Below are 19,734 nucleotides of genomic sequence, written 5' to 3'. Positions count from 1 at the left end.
CATCTTTCAACTCTTCATTATCTTCACAGCTTCACATTTCCTCCTTACTAATGCTCTGCACTTCCTGATTCACTAAGTTTCCTCGATCTGCCCTCCGCGCTCTCTTATTTGCCGATCCCTTCTTTTGTATGCTCGCCTACACTTATTCATTCTGCCATCAAGTCTAATCACCTTCTTTGGTCTGTCGACCAAACACTTTGACATTTTTCCTAACAGAACATGTTTCAGCACAGCCATTTTGATCATTTCACAAAACCATTCTTCTACCTAATACGAAATAAGAAATGAACATTTTATTACTAGCATAATATCACATTGTTGCCAAAATATACAATACTATGACTAACTGTTATTTTGTAGTCCTTTAATAATTATGTTGATATTAAATTGTTCTCCCTGTTTATTACATCTATTATCACAATTTAAACAATGTTATTGCTGAGAGGTGATGAAAAGTGTTGTAAATAAGTGATTGAATTAGATTCAGGGCAGCACGGTGGCACGGTGGTTAGCACTGTTGTCCTGAGTTCACTTCCACCATCAGGCCGGGGTCTTTCTGTGTGGAGTTTGCATGGGTTTCCTCCGGGTACTCCGGCTTCCTCCCACCATCCAAAGACATGCAGCTTGTGGGGATAGGTTGATTGGATAATCCAAATTGTCACTAGGTGTGAATGTGCGAATGAATGTGAGTGTGAATGGTTGTCTGTCCCTGTGTGTTGGCCCTGCGACAGACTGGCGACCTGTCCAGGGTGTACCCCGCCTCTCGCCCCATGACAGCTGGGATAGGCTCCAGCGCCCCCCGCGACCCTGAAAAGGAAAGTGGAAGCGAATGGATGGATGGATGAATTAGATTCAATTTTGTTAACCAACATATTCAATTTCATCTCTCTTCAAACAGAAACAGTGAAAACCACAGTAGCATACATGGCTTCACCAGGTATCTACCAAGCTGTGGCAGAGGATGCTTGCTATTCTACAATACCGTAGGTAAGACTGAGAACAATGATGCCTTATGCTCTGCATTCACCTAACATGTGATGAATGGTTGAGACTAATGAATTACTGATGAATCACTGGTTGCAACACCATTGGCAATCACGTTTTTGTGATACCTGACAATGAGTCTTTCACTTCAAAATGGTTTTGCAGCTCTTTTCAGATGACTTTGTTTCTCCATGCTTTAGTTTCTTTTCAATCGTGGCATGATCATGTTGCTCTTTAACCTGCTTCTCTGGTTCTTTTTAAGTGATTTCTTGATTCAGTAAGAGTGGCAATATTCATGTCTGGGTATGATTAGTGAAGCTGAACTCACTGTTCCAAAAAAGTAACATTTAATAACAAACTTGTCTTACAACAGATATCAATGTTTCTTGGCATTAGTTCATGTGACATGAGTCTTTTGTAACATAACTGTATCATAGACACTAAAAATTCAAACATAAAACAAACAAAATGTTAAATTTATTTCATCCACTCATTCTTTTCTGCTCCTTGATTTCAGTGTTGCTGTTGGGTTGGAGCCGATCCTAGGAAAGGTTTACCTTGGACAGGTCGCCAGTCTATCATGGGTCTGTAGCATGTCCTCAACTTGTGGAGGCATCATGGGATATTTGTGAACATACCCATGTAAACCACTGATCTCCGCCAACTCTGCCTTGAACAACACCCCAGGCCAAACCAGGACCAGGGTTTTGATAAATTGGATAAGTCTACCACAGCCCACTGTGTATGCCCTTGGCACCTTACCAGAATGCTGTATTTCCCTCCTGGACTGAGATCATCTTCATCAGTGGAGGTGGGCAGCTTCCTGCAAGTTGGAAGGACAACCCTTAGCCACTAAGGAGTAAAAGCAGATGAAATAGGGCTGATTCTTTAACATCTAGTGACCAGAAGGTTGGTGGTTCAATCCCTGGCGGCTCCAGTCTGCATGACAAAGATCCTTGGGCAAGATGTTAACACCAAGTTGCTCTCTGATGCATCCATCAGAGTGTGAATGCTAAAAAAGCTCTTAAGCATAGAAGATAGTGCTTCTGTTAATGGATGAATAACGCATGTTGTATAAAGTGCTTTGAGTACTCTGGGAGAGTAGACTCAGAATCAGTTCATAGACAGAACATGCAGACCCCGTATAAAAAGCCATCAGCTGGCCCAAGAAATCATAATTACACTATGCAAATGAAACATAAAATTTGTAAACTGTAATCACTCCCAACCTTTTGTAAGATAAATCTCACTTTAAATTATCAATCATAACTTGAAATTAAAAGTTGCTGTTTATCAACTGATGGCATACGGTTTTTATGTTTTTTTATACTGTTCAGAATTTTCTTCTGTACTTTATCTTAAACTTTACAGAGGGAGCAAGAAAGACAGATACATGAAAGAAAAGCTTTGAAAAACATGCTCAGGTATGAGTGAGACTGAAAACATGGAAGTAACTCAGAATTATCCGGTTTTGTTTATCCTCTATTATTTGTCAGTTCAAACCAATTGTTGATCACATTACACCTTTGCAGAAAATTGTATGATTAAGCCTAATAAAAGTTAATATAATAATCAAATGCACACGTGGTGTACTGATCTGTATCTGTATCTTTATTTATTTCAGACATAATAAAACAAACAAAAAAACCAATATATACTCGTCTACATGTATTTTCATTTACGGATACGAATATATGTGTAGATATACACACACACACACGTATTTGTACAGACAAACAAGAAAGAAATATAAAAAAAACCACATTCATCTAACATGAGATAACAGTTGTTTGGTCTGAAAAGGAGTAGGAAGAAGTATGCACATACTTATTAACTCCTACCCCTCCTCAACATCTTATTAATCCCACATATTTACCTAATTGTCCTCATCACATACTCCACACAATACACAAGAAAACTTATTTCAACAAGGCTGGCACGATATTTATAATTTAAATACGAGTTGACATATTTATACATACAATGGGTGATTGTCTTTTTCAATATCATATCCTTCCAAAAGTAATTTTCAAAGTGTCTTTATGAACTTGCCAATTCCTGAGCATTGCTGTAATTCTGCAGTAAAGCTATTCCACAGTTTTACTCCATAAATAGTTACGCAAAAGGTTTTAACATTTGACCGTGCTTTAAGAATCTTCAGATTCAACTTACCCCTTAGTTCATAGTCTCCTTCTCTGTCATAGAACATCCTCTGTATATTTCCTGGTAACATATTGTATCTAGCTTTATACATAATTTTTGCCGTTTTGTATTTTATAAGATCCATAAACTTCAAAATTTTTAATTTCAAAAACATGGTGTTAGTATGGTCTCTATATCCAGCTTTACTAATCATCCTGATTGCTTTCTTGTGAATTTTACATATTGGTTGAAGTGAAGTTTTATATGTGTTTCCCCAAATTTCCGCACAGTATTCCAAATATGGCAATATAAGTGAACAGTAAAGTACCCGGAGTGATTTGGAAGGCAAAAAATATTTAACTTTACTCAGTATGGAGACACTTCTTGACAGTTTAGCTTGTAAATACTTTATATGAGGTTTCCAGCAGATTTTGTTATCTATTATCACACCCAGAAATTTTGTATCCGAAACTTGCTCTAATTCGACATTATTTACTAATAACTTTGCTTCGGCATCTTTTTTATAATTTCCGAATAACATAAATGTCGTTTTTTCCAAATTTAATGATAACTTATTTCTATCAAACCATGTTTTCAGTTTAATCATTTCTTGTGTGACAATTTCCAAAAGCTGCTGTAAGTTCTCTCCAGCACAAAAAATATTTGTATCATCTGCAAATAGAATAAACTGTAATATATCTGATGTTCTGCATATATCGTTGATATAGAGGATAAACAGCTTTGGTCCCAATACTGACCAGTATTGATCTGAAACCATACTGACTATCCGTTATTATTTTGTGTTTGTCTATAAATTTGTCGAGTCTATTAATAAAAATTTTTTCCAGTATTTTTGAAAATTGAGAAAGTAGAGAGACAGGCCTATAATTTGTGAATTGGTGTTTATCACCATTTTTGAACAATGGTGTTACTTTAGCTGTTTTCATTTGTGTCGGGAATGTACCAGTTTGTATGGACAAATTGCAGATATGTGTTAAGGGTTTGGAAATGCCCTCTATCACTTTCTTGACTATTTCCATATCTATGTCATCAGAGTCTGTAGAGTTTTTTGTATGTAATTTCCCAACAATATCAATGATTTCCTTTTCTTCTACTGCCGTTAAGAACATTGAATGAGGATTGCGATCAATGAATCTGGTTTCTTTCTCTACCGAATCTGTCATATCAGGAATTGTTTCAGCCAAGTCTGATCTACTGATGTTCAAAAATGAGAATCAGAATGGACAAGGAAAATAATTTAAGTGACGTTGCTCACTGACAATGTGGCCAGATACAGCATTAAAATGGAGTCAATGAATCCTAACTGTATATATTCAGTACCTGTAAGTATTTGAGTTAAAGTGTAGAAAGGGGTGATCTTAATGCTTAGATTTATTTATTTCATCCAAAAAATCATACATTTTTAGCTTAGCTCAAAAAACGAATCCAACAAATCCACCCAGTGAAATTGTGACTTAGTCATAACAAACATTATCACTGATGTTACTGTAGTTACCTGTCTCTGTAGCTTTCCAACATAAGATGAATGTGAACTGTCCTTTAGACTCATAGCCATGCATGACACTAAACTGTGATTAAAAATATTTTAATAGTAAATATTAAGCAACATTAAAAACTTTGCCAAGTACTTTTGCAACAAAGGTGAGTGTTTTATTAAGCAAAAATGTGGCATCCAACTGATTTAATCCGCCTGTTGTCACAGCAGAACCAGGAACCATCGCAGAGATCCCCTCAGCGGGTCCCTACCAACCCATAGCAGAAAATCATTAATTGACTCACAACAGATGCTCCGAAAACTAATGTTTAAATTCAAAAACACATTGGTGTGTGATATGCTGAAAAGCAAAAATAGTTTAGTTTCTTTTTGTTCTGCACTTCCTTTATACCTTACAGTGAGCAGCGGTTTATCCAGCTTGTACTTGAACAAGCTGTACAGTACATTTTCAGATCAGGTTTGGTGTGCATGTCTATAAATTGATATAGCTCGTGTGCATGCATTTAGCTACAGATGCAAGCCATGTGGTTCTTAGCATATGTGAAGTTCGAATACTAACAAAAGAACATGTCTGTTATTTAGATGTTGAACTTAACTTAAAAGTGTATGAATGCTGTTACAAGAAAAGAGCTGCACTGACTTTCAAAAACACTCACTGTGGTTAACTCCTAATCTTAAAGTGTTTTGAAACTGTTTTTTTCTGAAACAGACACACCAAGCTTGTGGTCAGCAGTCAAATATACCCGTGAAGCACGACTCTGTGCATGTCTGTAACTGAAATATGGTTGATTAAAACAATGGTGTCTTGTTTCTACTCAATAAAGCCAAAGACTTTCTATATTTGTTTGGTCAGACTGTGTGAAATCAGATGACGGGAGCTCAGTGGGTGTTAGTGATGCTATGATAATGAAGGAAGTGAGGTGGTGCACAAATAGTGCTTATTTCTTGTGAAGAATATCAAATCTGATTTTCAACTTTTTAACCCAGATGCCATCCAGAAGCTCAACCTGATCAGGAGATACTCCCTGATCTAAATTCTATTCTAGGCCCAAAACTAACAAAAAAGGAGAACTGCAATGTGTTTTCTCTCACTGCACTTTCATTCATAAATGATCAAAAGTAGAAATGTTAAGTATTAATCCCTGACAACTATTGCTTTTGATAAAGTACACATTTATACAACATAAAGCTTTTTTACTTACATGTATATGGTACTGATATATTCTGGCTGAGTACACACAGACCTCCGCAACGCTAAAGCTTTTTTTCTTTAGATGGTTTGGTGGTGATGGGTTATCTGGCAAAGATCACAGATCAGCACTGCTACCATCTAATGGCTATTGTTGGTATTGCTATGCAAGGTGACCAGAAAAATAAAAAGTGCCACAGTATCTAGAGACTTAGTAAATCTGGATAAAAAACTATGAAACTGTGAGTGTGTGTCTGTGGGCGTGTGGCAAAGTTTCTCTTGACGCTTTCATTTTCCAGCTCAAACTGTCCTCTACAGCAAAGATAAGCCTTGAGGTATCATTGAAAGGAAAAAAACAATGTGCACTGTCCCCTTTTAGGATTTGGTAACAGGGCAGAGGTCATATCATACTAAATGCTTTTAATATATATTTAGATGAGTAATGCATGTTACTCATTTTACTAATGCTTGAAAACACTATTAAAACTACAAGTCAAAATATTTGGACACGCTTTCTCATATAATGGTTTTTCTTTATTTGTAATACTTTCAACATTGTAGCTAAACGAACTTTACAAACACCTCAGGCTGTCAGGTTAAAACACTCAGTCATGTTTTCGTAACGTAAACGCTGGCCCTCCTCTCAGAGCCTACGCTCTATCTGCTATTCCCGAACAGAGCTACGCAAGTTTCTCCATGACTGCGGCTGACAGTCAAAGCTGCTATGATGACGTTTCACCCCAATCACCGTAGTAGGAATTAGAATCAAACTTATGGGAGAGGAGACCCCTTGGACATCAGTCAACGTGATGAGAACTATTGAAAACAAAAGAAAATTATCTGAGGATTACTAATTTACTTTAGTCTGACCCCAGTCCCATCCACTAACATGGAGGAGGCGGGGTTTATGACCTATACTGAGCCAGACACCAGGGGGCGATAGAGACAGTCGTTGCACCATACACATACTTTTTTTTCCTTCTTTTTCAAATCTTCGGATCACGTGCGTGCCGAACCGTGGAGTGGGATCGGTTCGGATTACGGATCCGTTGCACCACTATTTCTCACCCCGTGTTATAACCGATTAAACGTGATCTCCTCCTTTCTGCCCCCGGTACTGGGGGCGTGGGGCTTAAAGCACTTGCTGCTGAGTTTGCATCTTTTGCTGTGAAGTACAATCAGACTTTTGACCGCTTCACCTTGTGCATTTTTAATCTGTAGCTCTGCTCTAAAAGACCGTATGTACCTGGGCCCGCCTACATTTTACCTCCTTGTAAAGGTAAAATGATCGGCTAGAATCCATAGTGTATGACATCTCATGAAAAAAAAAAGCATCGAAATAAAGCACTGAAATGTGCACTGCTTTTTGGTTTGGTTACTACCGTTTATGTCACCGGATACCGGTACCCATCCCTACTTTGGAGGGCCTGAGATGTTCCCAAAAAGGTGGAGTCTGTAATTGACCTGACATATAGACACAGACGAACAATGTTCTGAACCAATCTTGTGATGGTTCGTTCGGGGTCACTGAAAATAAATAGTTTATTTTTGGCAAGACCATCATTTTTATAGCAGTGCTCCTTCCCATGAGTGATATGGGTAAAGATTAACATCTAGCCAGATCACCTTCTACTTTCTTTAGAAGTGGGATGTCGTTTAACTTTATTAAATCTGCAAGCTCAGGAGAGATATTAATACCTAAGTATTTAATATTTCCAGGTTGAAGTGGGGTAGAAGAAGAATTATGGAAGGAGCAAAAAATTGGAAGAACTGTAGATTTTGACCAGTAAATTGAATAATCTGAAACTCTTGTGTTTGCCTCTGTGTCAGACTGTGAGAACACAGCTCTGTTATTGACGCTGTTGTCCCACCAGTTTAATATCTGTACAACTACACGGTGCAAAATATTTATTTAGTCAGTGCTTTGTTATTGGTGATCATATTCCAAGATGGTGCCGCGGATGGCAGCCTCGGTACTGCGCTCTCTCGCACTTTTCTTGTTTTTGTTTATTTTCTGCGCTTTTGGTCATTCAGACCACATCACTTTCTCCAGAGATCAACTGCTTAACATCAGGCAGTCGTCTCACTATAGTTCTTATCCATTTTTCACAAACCCGGAAAGTTTTTGGAGATTTTAGTTGGAGGCGCAGCAGCTCTCTGTGGCTCCTGGAGAAGACGTAGACGGGGGAGTCGCGCCGGTGCGCTGGTGAAACTACGTCGGCGAGGATTCCGCACGGCACTCTCCTCCATTCACCTCGCGAATCTCCGCTCTCTTCCAAACAAAGTCGATGAATTACTGCTCTTAAACCGGACTAACAAGGACTTTGCACGCTCTGCTGCCCTCTGCTTCACTGAAACCTGGCTCAGTGAGCAAGTCCCAGACGCTGTCTTAAATCTGCTGGGCTTCCATCTTCACCGGGCGGACCGCAAAACAGAGCTCTCAAGGAAAACAAAGGGTGGTGGAGTCTGCTTCTACATTAATGAAGGTTGGTGTACTGATGTCACAGTGTTACAGAAACACTGCAGCCCACACTTGGAAAGTTTTTTCATCAACTGTAAACCTTTTTATTCACCGCGGGAGTTTTCTTCCTTCATGCTGGTCGGAGTTTACATCAGTCCACAGGCCAACGCGAACAACGCACTGTGCGAGCTGGCTGACCAGATTACTACCCTGGAGAGGAAATTCCCGGATTCCTTTACAATTATTCTTGGGGATTTTAACAGAGCAAACCTAAACTACGAACTCCCTAAATACAGACAGCATATAGACTGCCCCACCAGGGACAACATCATACTGGATCACTGCTACACCACTCTAAAAGATGCCTATCGCTCTGTGCCCCGGGCAGGTTTGGGACATTCACTGTATGATCTGTATGATCACTGTATGGTCCATCTTATTCCAGTTTATAGGCAAAAACTCAAACGTGCCAAGCCTGTAGTCAAAACTGTGAAGAAGTGGACTAACGCAGCAAAGCAGGAACTGCAGGACTGTTTTGACTCCACTGATTGGACTCTTTTTGAAGCTGCATCTGAGAACCTAGATGAGCTCACGGACACTGTGACATCATACATCAGTTTCTGTGAAGACGTGTGTGTGCCAACAAAGACCTTTTGCACATACAACAACAATAAACCATGGTTCACTCCTAAACTCCAACATCTTCGTAAGGCCAAGGAGGACGCCTACAGAAGTGGTGACAGGGTCCTGTACAAGCAAGCCAGGAACACACTGACCAAGGAGATCAAAGCAGCTAAAAGGATCTACTCCCAGAAACTGGAAGAACGGCTCTCAGCCAACGACTCTGCGTCAGTGTGGAGGGGCCTGCAGGAAATCACCAGCTACAGACGCCCCCCACCCACTGTTGAAGCAAACAAAGACCTGGCCAACGAGTTAAACACTTTCTATTGCAGGTTTGTGACGGACAGACTCCCACGCCCCACCCTCCCCTCCCCAGGGACATTGCTTCAGACATTGACCCCCAACACACCTTCCACCTCTCCCCCCTTCACCCTGCCCCTCCCCAATCAAGACTCAACGACCACCCCCACCCTCCCCAATCCAGACTCAACGACCACCACCACCCTCTCCAATCCAGACTCAACGACCTCAACCACCCCCCTTTCCTCCTCCCTGAAACTAAGAATACACACTCAGGATGTGAGCCGACTATTCCAGAAACAGAAGCCCAGGAAAGCCCCCGGACCAGATGGCGTCTCACCCTCCTGCCTCAAAACCTGTGCTGAACAGCTGGCTCCCATCTTTACTCGCATCTTCAACAGATCCCTGGAGCTGTGTGAAGTTCTCTCCTGCTTCAAACGCTCCACCATCATCCCTGTTCCCAAGAAACCCACCATCACAGGACTGAATGACTACAGACCTGTCGCCTTGACGTCTGTGGTCATGAAATCCTTCGAACGACTGGTGTTAGCCCATCTGAAAGACATTACAGGCCACCAGCTGGACCCTCTGCAGTTTGCCTACCGGGCAAACAGGTCGGTGGATGGTGCAGTGAACATGGGGCTGCATTACATCCTGCAACACCTTGACCGCCCGGGAACTTATGCCAGGGTCCTGTTTGTGGACTTTAGTTCGGCTTTTAACACCATTGTGCCTGAACTTCTCTCCTCCAAACTCTCCCAGCTCAGCGTGTCACCAGCTACCTGTCAGTGGATCACTAGCTTCCTGACAGACAGAAAGCAACAAGTGAGGCTGGGGGAGATCACCTCTGAAACCCGGTCCCTCAGTATTGGTGCCCCTCAAGGATGTGTCCTCTCACCACTACTGTTCTCCCTCTACACTAACGACTGCACCTCCAAGAACTCGGCTGTCAAACTCCTAAAGTTTGCAGATGACACCACTGTCATTGGCCTCATTCAAGATGGTGATGAGTCTGCATACTGGCTGGTACTCTGGTGCAGTCAGCACAATCTGGAGCTGAACACTCTTAAGATTGTAGAGATGACAGTGGACTTCAGGAGACAGTGCCCCCCTGCCCTCCATCCAGGATCTGTACCTCTCAAGAACCAGGAAACGGGCAGGGAAAATCATCACAGACCCCTCACACCCTGCACACAGACTTTTTGATCTGCTGCCCTCTGGCAGACGGTACAGAAGCCTGCAGACCAGGACCACCCGACACAGGAACAGTTTCTTTCCCCTCGCCATCTCCCTTCTTAACAGTTGACCTGTCACACTGCTCCCACTGCCAGACTGCAACTGCACCTTATGTACATTTTGTAGTATTCATTCCACCTCATTCATTTCTGTATTTTATGTATATAAGTTTAGATTCGTTATTTATAGTTGGTTTACACAGCTTTGTGTATGTATGTGTAATGTGTATATATAGACACTTGTGTGTGTGTGTGTGTGTGTGTGTGTGAGATTTACATTGCTGTGCTTGAGAGCCACCATCTACCGGAACCAAATTCCCTGTATGTGTCTGCACATATACTTGGCCAATAAACACGATTCTGATTCTGATTCTGATCAGTTCAAATGACTTAAAGCAACATGAGCTTTTTTTAGTGCTACCATGAAAATTTAGTTATAAGCTGTTAGGATGACTGTGACTGGCTAGACTGGGATTGCCAGGCTTCTACCGTTCTACCTTTAAAAGCCGGAGAGCAGTCAAATGCTGGAAGTGGAAGCTAAATTGGCTAGTCATTCATATGTATACTAGGTTGTTACCTAGGAATTCTGGAGGGAGGGGAGTGGGGGTGAGTGATTGAGGGGGTGGGGGAGTGGAGTGTTTCAGTTTGCCATCTTAGGGAGAAATCAACACACATGGGTGTATGTCCTTTGTTGCTGAGATTTATTGATGAAAACAGTACAAAAAACCAACCATTTGTACACATATTTACAAATAATAATAAAAAGTGAGTGAGTACATTTCAACATTTTCAGCAATCACTCACAATCCTGGCACTGCCATGGTATCTGTTGTCTGCATTTACCACATGTGTATCTGTAGCAGTGAACACATCGCACAGTGGCCTGATTTTTCTTGCATTTGTGTTTGACCTGACCTTGGCCTTAGCCGTTGGCTCTCCATCTGCAGCGTACGCTTCTATTGGGGTGAAAGGGAGACAGGTCCCCACATGTTCTTCACGCCACACTGTATCTTTCGCTGTCTCAGTCCCCAAACAAGCTCTCTTTTTCGGTGGAGAAGCAGTCTCCTCATCTGCAGTGTGAACAAATTCAAATTGTGAGCAATGGGAAGGTCAAACAAAATCACAAATGCATGCATAGATACTAATTATAATTCCAGTATCTCCTCCTCTGTATCCTCTGCATTTTCTTTCCTTGGAAAGGAGGTCCGTACACCACAGAATTCTTCAGGGCAATGAAGGATTAGGCTAAGTGCAGTGAGATTGTATCATATATATACCCTTGATCACAATTGATCAGACATTATTCTGATACAGAGGAGGAGATACTGGAATTATAATTAGTATCTATGCATGCATTTGTGATTTTGTTTGACCTTCCCATTGCTCACAATTTGAATTTGTTGGAAATAACAATTTATCTTATTTCTTAGGTGTTTTCAACCTCTGCTGCCATGCTGACGGCGTATGCGGCCGTATGCTGAAAATGTTGAAATGTATTCACTCACTCACTCACTGGCGCTGGCCAGTTGCCGTGTTTTATAACATGATTGACATGGCAGCACTGAATGTACATGTGCTGTATCAAGCATGCACCGGGACGAAGGAAAGACGGGCTTTTCCCATCAAAGACTCGGTGCTGTTTCCTGCAGTGTATTGCAAGTAAACCTGACAAGTTTGGGATCAAGTTTTGGGTGGCTTGCGACCTAAAATCCAAGTACATTTGCAATGTCTTCCCATATCTTGGCAAGGACCCCAATCGTCCCACTGGGGAGAGACTTTCTGAAAATGTAGTAATGAGGCTGATGGAACCATTCCTAGACAAGGGCAGAAATGTTACCACGGACAATTTTTTCACATCGCTTTCACTTGCGCAAAAACTTCTTGGACGGAAAACCACCATCCTCGGCACAGTCAACAAGATTCGCAGGGAAATTCCTCAATCCACTAGACAGACAGATCGCAATGAATTCACCACTCAGGTATGTTGCAGGTCTTTTGTGGTTCTATGTTTATGTGTTTCATTGTGTGTAAAAGGGCTATGGAAATAACAATTTATCTTATTTCTTAGGTGTTTTCAACCTCTGCTGCCACGCTGACGGCGTATGCGGCCAAACAGAAGAAGACAGTCTATATTCTTAGCAGCATGCACAGCGTGGTTCAGACTGATAACACCACCAAAAGGAAGCCAAACACTGTCACCCTTTACAACAAAAGAAAGTGTGGCGTGGATGTGATGGACCAGATGGTTCGGGAGTACACAGTCCGCAGAGGAACACGGCGCTGGCCAGTTGCCGTGTTTTATAACATGATTGACATGGCAGCACTGAATGCACATGTGCTGTATCAAGCATGCACCGGGACGAAGGAAAGACGGGTGGACTTCCTGGTGGCGCTTGCAACAGAGTTGGCTCGCTCTCATGTAGCTGCGAAGAAGGCAAGAAAAGAACAGTTGCTTCGGACACAACCCTCCACACCTAGCCCTGGAAAAAGAGCCACGTGTCAGGTCAAACACAAGAAATGCAAGAAAAATCAGGCCACTGTGTGATGTGTTCACTGCTACAGATACACATGTGGTAAATGCAGACGACAGATACCATGGCAGTGCCAGGATTGTGAGTGATTGCTGAAAATGTTGAAATGTACTCACTCACTTTTTATTATTATTTGTAAATATGTGTACAAATGGTTGGTTTTTTGTACTGTTTTCATCAATAAATCTCAGCAACAAAGGACATACACCCATGTGTGTTGATTTCTCCCTAAGATGGCAAACTGAAACACTCCACTCCCCCACCCCCTCAATCACACACCCCCACTCCCCTCCCTCCAGAATTCCTAGGTAACAACCTAATATACATATGAATGACTAGCCAATTTAGCTTCCACTTCCAGCATTTGACTGACTGCTCTCCGGCTTTTAAAGGTAGAAACGCAAAATGATGACTCCGCGGGGGTCTAAGGTAGAAATCCAAAATGACTGCTCTAACCCTAACCTAACCCTAACCCTATGACTGGTCTAAGTGCTAGGGCACTGGTATAATGAAAGCATAAAAAAAACGTTAAATGGCTACAAATAGATTTGAAAGCATCAGTATGTGCTCTGTCTCACCTACCACAGCAACAGCTCTGCTTCTCTGAAAACTATTTTCACATAGTTGTTTCACAAAGGTCATACAAGAAGCATCTATTGGTTGGTCTGCGGCAAGACATCATGGAGGTCAGAGCTCTGTGCATCAGACTGTGTAAGTACTGTCTCAGTTTATACATTAACATACATTACATAACAATGTTGTTAAAATGCTGTGGTGATTTAAAGCTTTCACCTAGCAGAAACCTTTGGTGACACCTTAGAAATTTAACAAGGAATACCAACTGTATGAGATTTAACTCTAAGAGTTGACAAGTTTGAAGATGTCTGAAGATGTGGATACATCTTATAGTAACTATTTTTGGTCTTTTTAGTGATGACTGTGCTGATTCTGCTGTGTGGACATGCTCAGAAAGTTGGTGAGTAATATCTGTTTGCTTATTCATCATTTTGTGATTGGAGGAAAAGATGGTTTATTTTAACACAAAAAAAGAACATTTTGAAAATCACCACACCTCTAGTGTGTTTAGTCACAAAAGTTATGATGCACATTTTATTGGCTATCATATTTTTAATTTGTTTTTTAATTGTACAACTTAAATTCAGCAGTTTGTAAATTCAATAAGAATCTGAACCATTGTTTTTTATTATTCTTTTTCTCAGATGCAGTTTCTCTTCGTATTGTTCCAAACAAATCCCAGTTTTTTGAATATGAGTCAGTTAGTTTTTACTGTGAAGGGATCTCTCATGGACATGTGTTATATAAGATGAAAGAGGAAGTAAAGCAATCCAAAAGAAACAGTAAGAAAACAACAGCAACAACAACAGGTACAAAGTGCACCATTCATTATCTTTATTCAAGTGACAGTGGAGAATACTGGTGTGGGACAGCAGGAGGGAAGAGAAGCAACAATATCAACATCACTGTCACTGGTATGATTGAATGGAGGCAGTAATATTTTGCCACAAAGAAACACAAGTTCAACATTTTATAAATTTAACTCACTTGTCTTTCAGCTGGTTCTGTGATCCTGGAGATTCCCAATATTCATGTGATGAAGGGAGAAAATGTGACTTTGAGCTGCAGAAACAGGTTGAACTCATCCAATATTGCAGCTAATTTCTACAAAAATGGAGTTCACAAAAGAAGCAGCTCCACAGGAAGCCTGACCATCCACAGAGTTTCCAAGTCAGATGAAGGACTTTACAAGTGCAACTTCTCCAGAGCTGGAGAATCACCAGAGAGCTGGCTGTCTGTCTATCTGCCATGTCTCACAGGTGAGAAACAGCAATGTTCCAAAATAATTATACGTATGTGTGATACAAATATTTGCAAAACTGTTCAATATGTTTGTTTCTTTGTGGGGTTAATCATCAGTTATTGAAGAAGGTTCTTTGGACCTTTTAGAGGACTTTGGTATAGGATTTGTAACATTTTAAACATGCAAGTGTGAAATTATTAATAGTGAAATTTATACTTAATCTTTCTTCAAACTCGATAAATGTACATTCAGCAACTTATCTAGACAGTCACAACAAGAGGAGCCACTGTGCTGCTACTACACCTTGGATCGTTGCCACTATTTTATTGAGCACTCTGATTGCAGTGGTGGGACTCTATCACTTCCGCAAAGACTGCTACAGAGGTACCCCCCCCCCCCCCCCCCCCCCCAAAAAAAAACCCAAAAAAAACAAAAACATATATATATGGATATATAGATATGCTTTATTCAGTTGCTAATGTTTCAGTTTCGTTAACTAATCTATTAGTTTTTTTTATTATTTTTTATTGGAGTTATTTTTCCTATTTTCTTTTTACAGCATCGTTGGTCTCTTGGTCAACAATGGTATGTGTTTCAGGCTCAACAGAAGATCAAGCAGTACAGAACACAAATAGTAAGAAATGCCTCTACTATCAGGCTGCACTAGCCAGCGTACCTTTATTAGGATCAAATAAAGAACTTTTAAAACCAAAGTTACATTAAGTTTCTTAAAAGAAACCTTTTATTTTATTTTATTTTATTTTACCTTTTTTAAGAACAATTATGTCATCTGGAGTGATACTTTCCTATTTTTCTTGATGAGATAGGCATCGCATTTGAAAAAAGGCAACTTTGAATGTTCATTTCCTGGAATAACACCTCAGATAAAGTATCTAATGGTTATAATGTAGCTGCCATCACCAGTGTGTGAATGTGTGTGTGAATGGGTGGATGACTGAATGTGTAAAGCGCTATACAAATGCAGACCATTTACCATTTGCAATAATCCAGAGAAAACTCAATGATTAAATTATGAATTCACTTATCTGTGAAGGTCTAAATCTAAGATGTGTAGCATTTAGTGTATCACATCTAGTGGTGTGGCTAGGATTACATATATTATAACTAGCTTGTGCTAAATTGCAATTATTTCCCGTTACCAGTGTTTTATATATTGGGCAGTTGTAGGAGTATGGTTATGTTCCCTAATTTGAAATATCACAAAACATCACATTAGTTCTGTTAAATACAAGAAAGGGCAGACATGGGTCATCATCACTGATGTTACTATGGTTATCTGCTCCCTCACTTGCACGGTTTGTCTCCATCAGATGAAGCTGAATTGTGTCCTAATCCAGTTTATGATTCTTTGGGCCAGGGTGACACTCAATCTCTTGGTAAGATTCATTGTGATATTACAGTATATTTCTGTTTTGGTAATAATGTGATAGAAAAGCAATAAGACATACTATTTAGTAAAATCTGCTGTCTCCCCTGGACTTTTCCATAATCTACGTCATCAGTACCACTCATCTTTCAACCCTTCATTGTCTTCATAGCTTCTTTCATTTCCTCCTTACTAATCCGCTGCACTTGCTGGTTCACTAACTATCCTTGAACGCCCCCATCCCCACCCCCCCGCTCATGCTTTCTTATTTGCTAACCCCTTCCATTGAATGCTTGACTACACTTATTCATTCCGCCATCAAGTCTCATCGTCTTCTTTCGTCTGTCCACCAAACACCTTCTTGACCCTAACAGAACATGTTTCAGCACAGTCATTTTCAAAACCATCCTAACAAAAATGTTTACTTCCAGACACTGCAAATAAATTACTTTTTTGTTGCTAGCATAGTATTTCTATGACACTGTGGTGGTGTCTGCTATCTTTTATGCTGTGGTCTGCTGGAGTGGTGGAATGGCAGAGAGGGGCAGGGGGAAACTCAACAAACTGGTCAGGAGGGCCAGCTCTGTCCTGGACTGTCCGCTGAAGTCCATCGAGCGGGTTGGGGAGGAGAGGATGTTGTGCATGCTAACATCCATCATGGACAACACCTCCCACCCCCTGCATGAGACTGTACGAGCACTGAGCAGCTCGTTCAGCAGTAGACTTTTGCACCCACAGTGTAGGAAGGAGCGCTACCGCAGGTCATTCTTACCAGCAGCTGTCAGACTCTATAACACAGTTTAACATGGTCATCCTACTCATCACCTGTTTAATTATTCTCTATACACTATATATTTCACTAGGATCATTCATTAGGATGAATTCCCTTAATAATGTTATAATTAATTATGTTGTAATTACATTGTTCTCCCTGTTTATTGCATCTATTAATCACAATTTGAACAATGTTATTTCACAGATATGATGAAAAGTGTTGCACGTTGTTTGAATTACATACAAATTTGTTAACCAACATATTCAATTCTATCTCTCTTCAAAGCAGAAACAGTGAAATCTGCTGTTGCATACAAACCTTCACAAGATATCTACCAACCTGTGGCAGAGGAACCTTTCTATTCTACAATTAAAAAACATGCCCATCACTGAGTGAGACTGAAAACAAGGAAGTAACTGAGAAACATCTCGTATTGTTTATCATGTATCATTTTGCAGTCAGTTTAAATCTGTGTATTCGTAAGTGCTTACTGTATTACAGGTCTCTGTATACGTAAAGAATTCACAATAACTATAAATGTGAAAACAAATTTACTTCAGATTTTGTGTCAATTCACAAATGAAATTGAATTAAATTGAGTTCCAAATGTTACAGGTGATTGCATTAGATAATAGCTCAATCATCTGGAGGTAATTTTTTTGAGCTTTCATTCTCAGTTACAAATGAGGCCCAGTGGAGTAAAGGCATAAAAAGAAACAGAAAATCAAAGAGAAATAGTCATGTTTCCAACCTTGTTAGTATGGCCCAACTATAACCATGGTTGTGGATAAAATAATTCATTTATTGCTAATGATATATTTCACAAATCACCTATTAATATCATTATAACTTAATATAAGTAGTACTTTGATTTTATTCTGTGTGGATTTTTGTGCCCCCTGCATCCAAGTACTGTGTGTGTAGGTGTGTGTGTCTGTGTACTTCATGAGGACATAGCATTTGGTCTTGTGAAGACCAAATGTTCTCTCTCCATTAAAAAGATGGACGCCCTGAGGTCTGTCCATTATGACAGCTCCACTAAAGTCCTGCTCACTTTCAAAAACAGGTTCTGGGAGGATGACGGCATCCAAGGGGGGGGGGGGGGGGGGGCATCACAGATGGACCATCTCGTTTCATCTACTACCCCAGCCACAGTTTCCCAACAAAAAAGACCTTTGGGGTCCTTTTGGGTTCCTACACCTGGTCTGATAACTCCCTACTATTCCTAGGTCCAGATGATGACCACCTTAAAGAGCTGGTTTGAGAGATTTGGAAAAGATTCATGGCAAGAAGGTCAGGGATCTCTGCACAGGGGTCATAGTGAAGAAGTGGAGCTTGGAGCCTTATAGTTTGGGTGCCTTTGCTTTATTCACACCCTACCAACACTTAGAATATGCTGCAGAGCTCTTTAAAAGTGAGGGCAAGGTGCACTTTGCTGGTGAGCACACAGCCTTCCCTCATGGTTGGATCGAAGTTACAGCACCTCCAGACCTGGTGGGTGTGGCCCTGCTAGGGGACTGGCCACACCCGAAGCCTTGCCGCACACCTGCTGCTGATCTGGGCTTTTCGGGGGAGCTATTTAGAAGAGCGATGGAGCTTCCTCCGGCACGGGATCATTACGTGTGACTCCACGGTAGTCTTCCGGTTGAGCTTAGTTAGTGTGTGTATCCCCTCGGTTGTATGTGTCCTGACGGCTGCTTCTATTGTGTCCCCAGGGGAGGTGTGGAGTGCCAGACAGCAGCCAGCACGGGGAGTGCTGAGACACGGGAGCAGAGAGCACAAAGACACGGACTTGTCAGGGAAGACACAACACGGGAGTCAGGGGAGAGCACGGGCATTTATTGTTATTTTCCATTCACTGTAAATAAATGCACTGCTGATATTCAGAGCTGTGCGCCTGGGTCCTTCTTCCTCACTTCCCCACGGTTGGCCATCGTCAACCGTGACAGCATTACCCTAAACACTGTGACAATCATTTTTACAGAATAATTCTGGAACAAGAAATGTCTTGTTTTGATATGTACACATATCTACACAACTTTATGAGATTCTATAATTTGATATAACTGTATGCCTCAGAATAGATATGGAACTATCAAAGTACAAGAAAACCTTCTGTCCACCATGTCATTGCCCAATCTGGTCTCACAGCAGTTTATGAAATATTTGTCAATCCATCTCAATTTCCAGTCCTGCTACATCCTTCAGGATCGTACATACAATGTATTGTATGATACATTGTATAAATGAATCATACACGCAATTTATTTACATTTGAAATAATGAAGACACTGAAGTTTCATTGCATAAGCATATTGCTTTTAGTGCCAATAAAATATCAGACATATGTATTCACTGTAAACTGTCTTTAACTTTATTTTATAGCCAGAAAGAAGAAAAAAAACAAACAAACAAAACATAAAAAAGAAAAATAAACAAAATAAAACACAGTGTAATGTTTTATGACACAGAGTAGGAAGCAGAGTAGGACTGTTGTGAAACGTGCTGCCATTACTATAAATCTATTCAATTTTAAACTTGAGGCATGCGGCAACTTTTATAGAAAGGTAAGCAGAGATTATTTGTGCATGTAGTGAATGCACTTTAGAGGGAGGGGGCGCTCTAAAGACTCTTCCTTTTGACTTCTGTGCAGCTATGCTGTCATGCCTCAAGGGCCTTGAGCAGAACTGAAGTGAGACTGGTATGTAGGTAATACAGCTGATGTTTTGCTTTTAAAATAAAAAAATATATATAATGGAGTTGGCTGTTTGTGG

At 40.6% G+C, this 19,734-nt stretch overlaps 2 protein-coding genes across 2 annotated transcripts in view; both read left to right on the top strand.

Moving 5' to 3' along the window:
* The window catches only part of LOC147334597 (uncharacterized), a gene marked incomplete at its 5' end in the record, with an annotated part of 2,917 nt that extends 1,930 nt beyond the window's left edge, over window positions 1-987 (top strand). The window contains one exon of the mRNA XM_086285961.1: window positions 899-987. Coding sequence (XP_086142087.1) covers window positions 899-987 — 89 coding nt within the window. The remainder of the gene's footprint in view (window positions 1-898) is intronic.
* A 12,672-nt stretch (window positions 988-13,659) lies between these two features.
* On the top strand, window positions 13,660-17,432 carry LOC147334596 (uncharacterized). The gene is made up of 8 exons (XM_086273213.1): window positions 13,660-13,690; window positions 13,911-13,955; window positions 14,200-14,469; window positions 14,554-14,811; window positions 15,090-15,182; window positions 15,397-15,432; window positions 16,130-16,195; window positions 17,246-17,432. The coding sequence occupies exons 1-8, from the start codon at window positions 13,660-13,662 to the stop codon at window positions 17,350-17,352; spliced, it is 906 nt and encodes a 301-aa protein (XP_086129339.1). The 3' UTR covers window positions 17,353-17,432.
* Window positions 17,433-19,734: the final 2,302 nt, after the last annotated feature.

The sequence above is a fragment of the Aulonocara sp. 'chitande type north' Nkhata Bay genome, linkage group LG3 (assembly GCF_057382095.1).
Source record: "Aulonocara sp. 'chitande type north' Nkhata Bay isolate Kocher_YH1m ecotype deep benthic linkage group LG3, A_spYH_male_GT1.1, whole genome shotgun sequence".
Taxonomy (NCBI): Eukaryota; Metazoa; Chordata; class Actinopteri; order Cichliformes; family Cichlidae; genus Aulonocara; species Aulonocara sp. 'chitande type north' Nkhata Bay.
The sequence above is the reverse complement of the archived record's forward strand: the minus strand, read 5'-3'. Positions and strand labels throughout refer to the sequence as shown.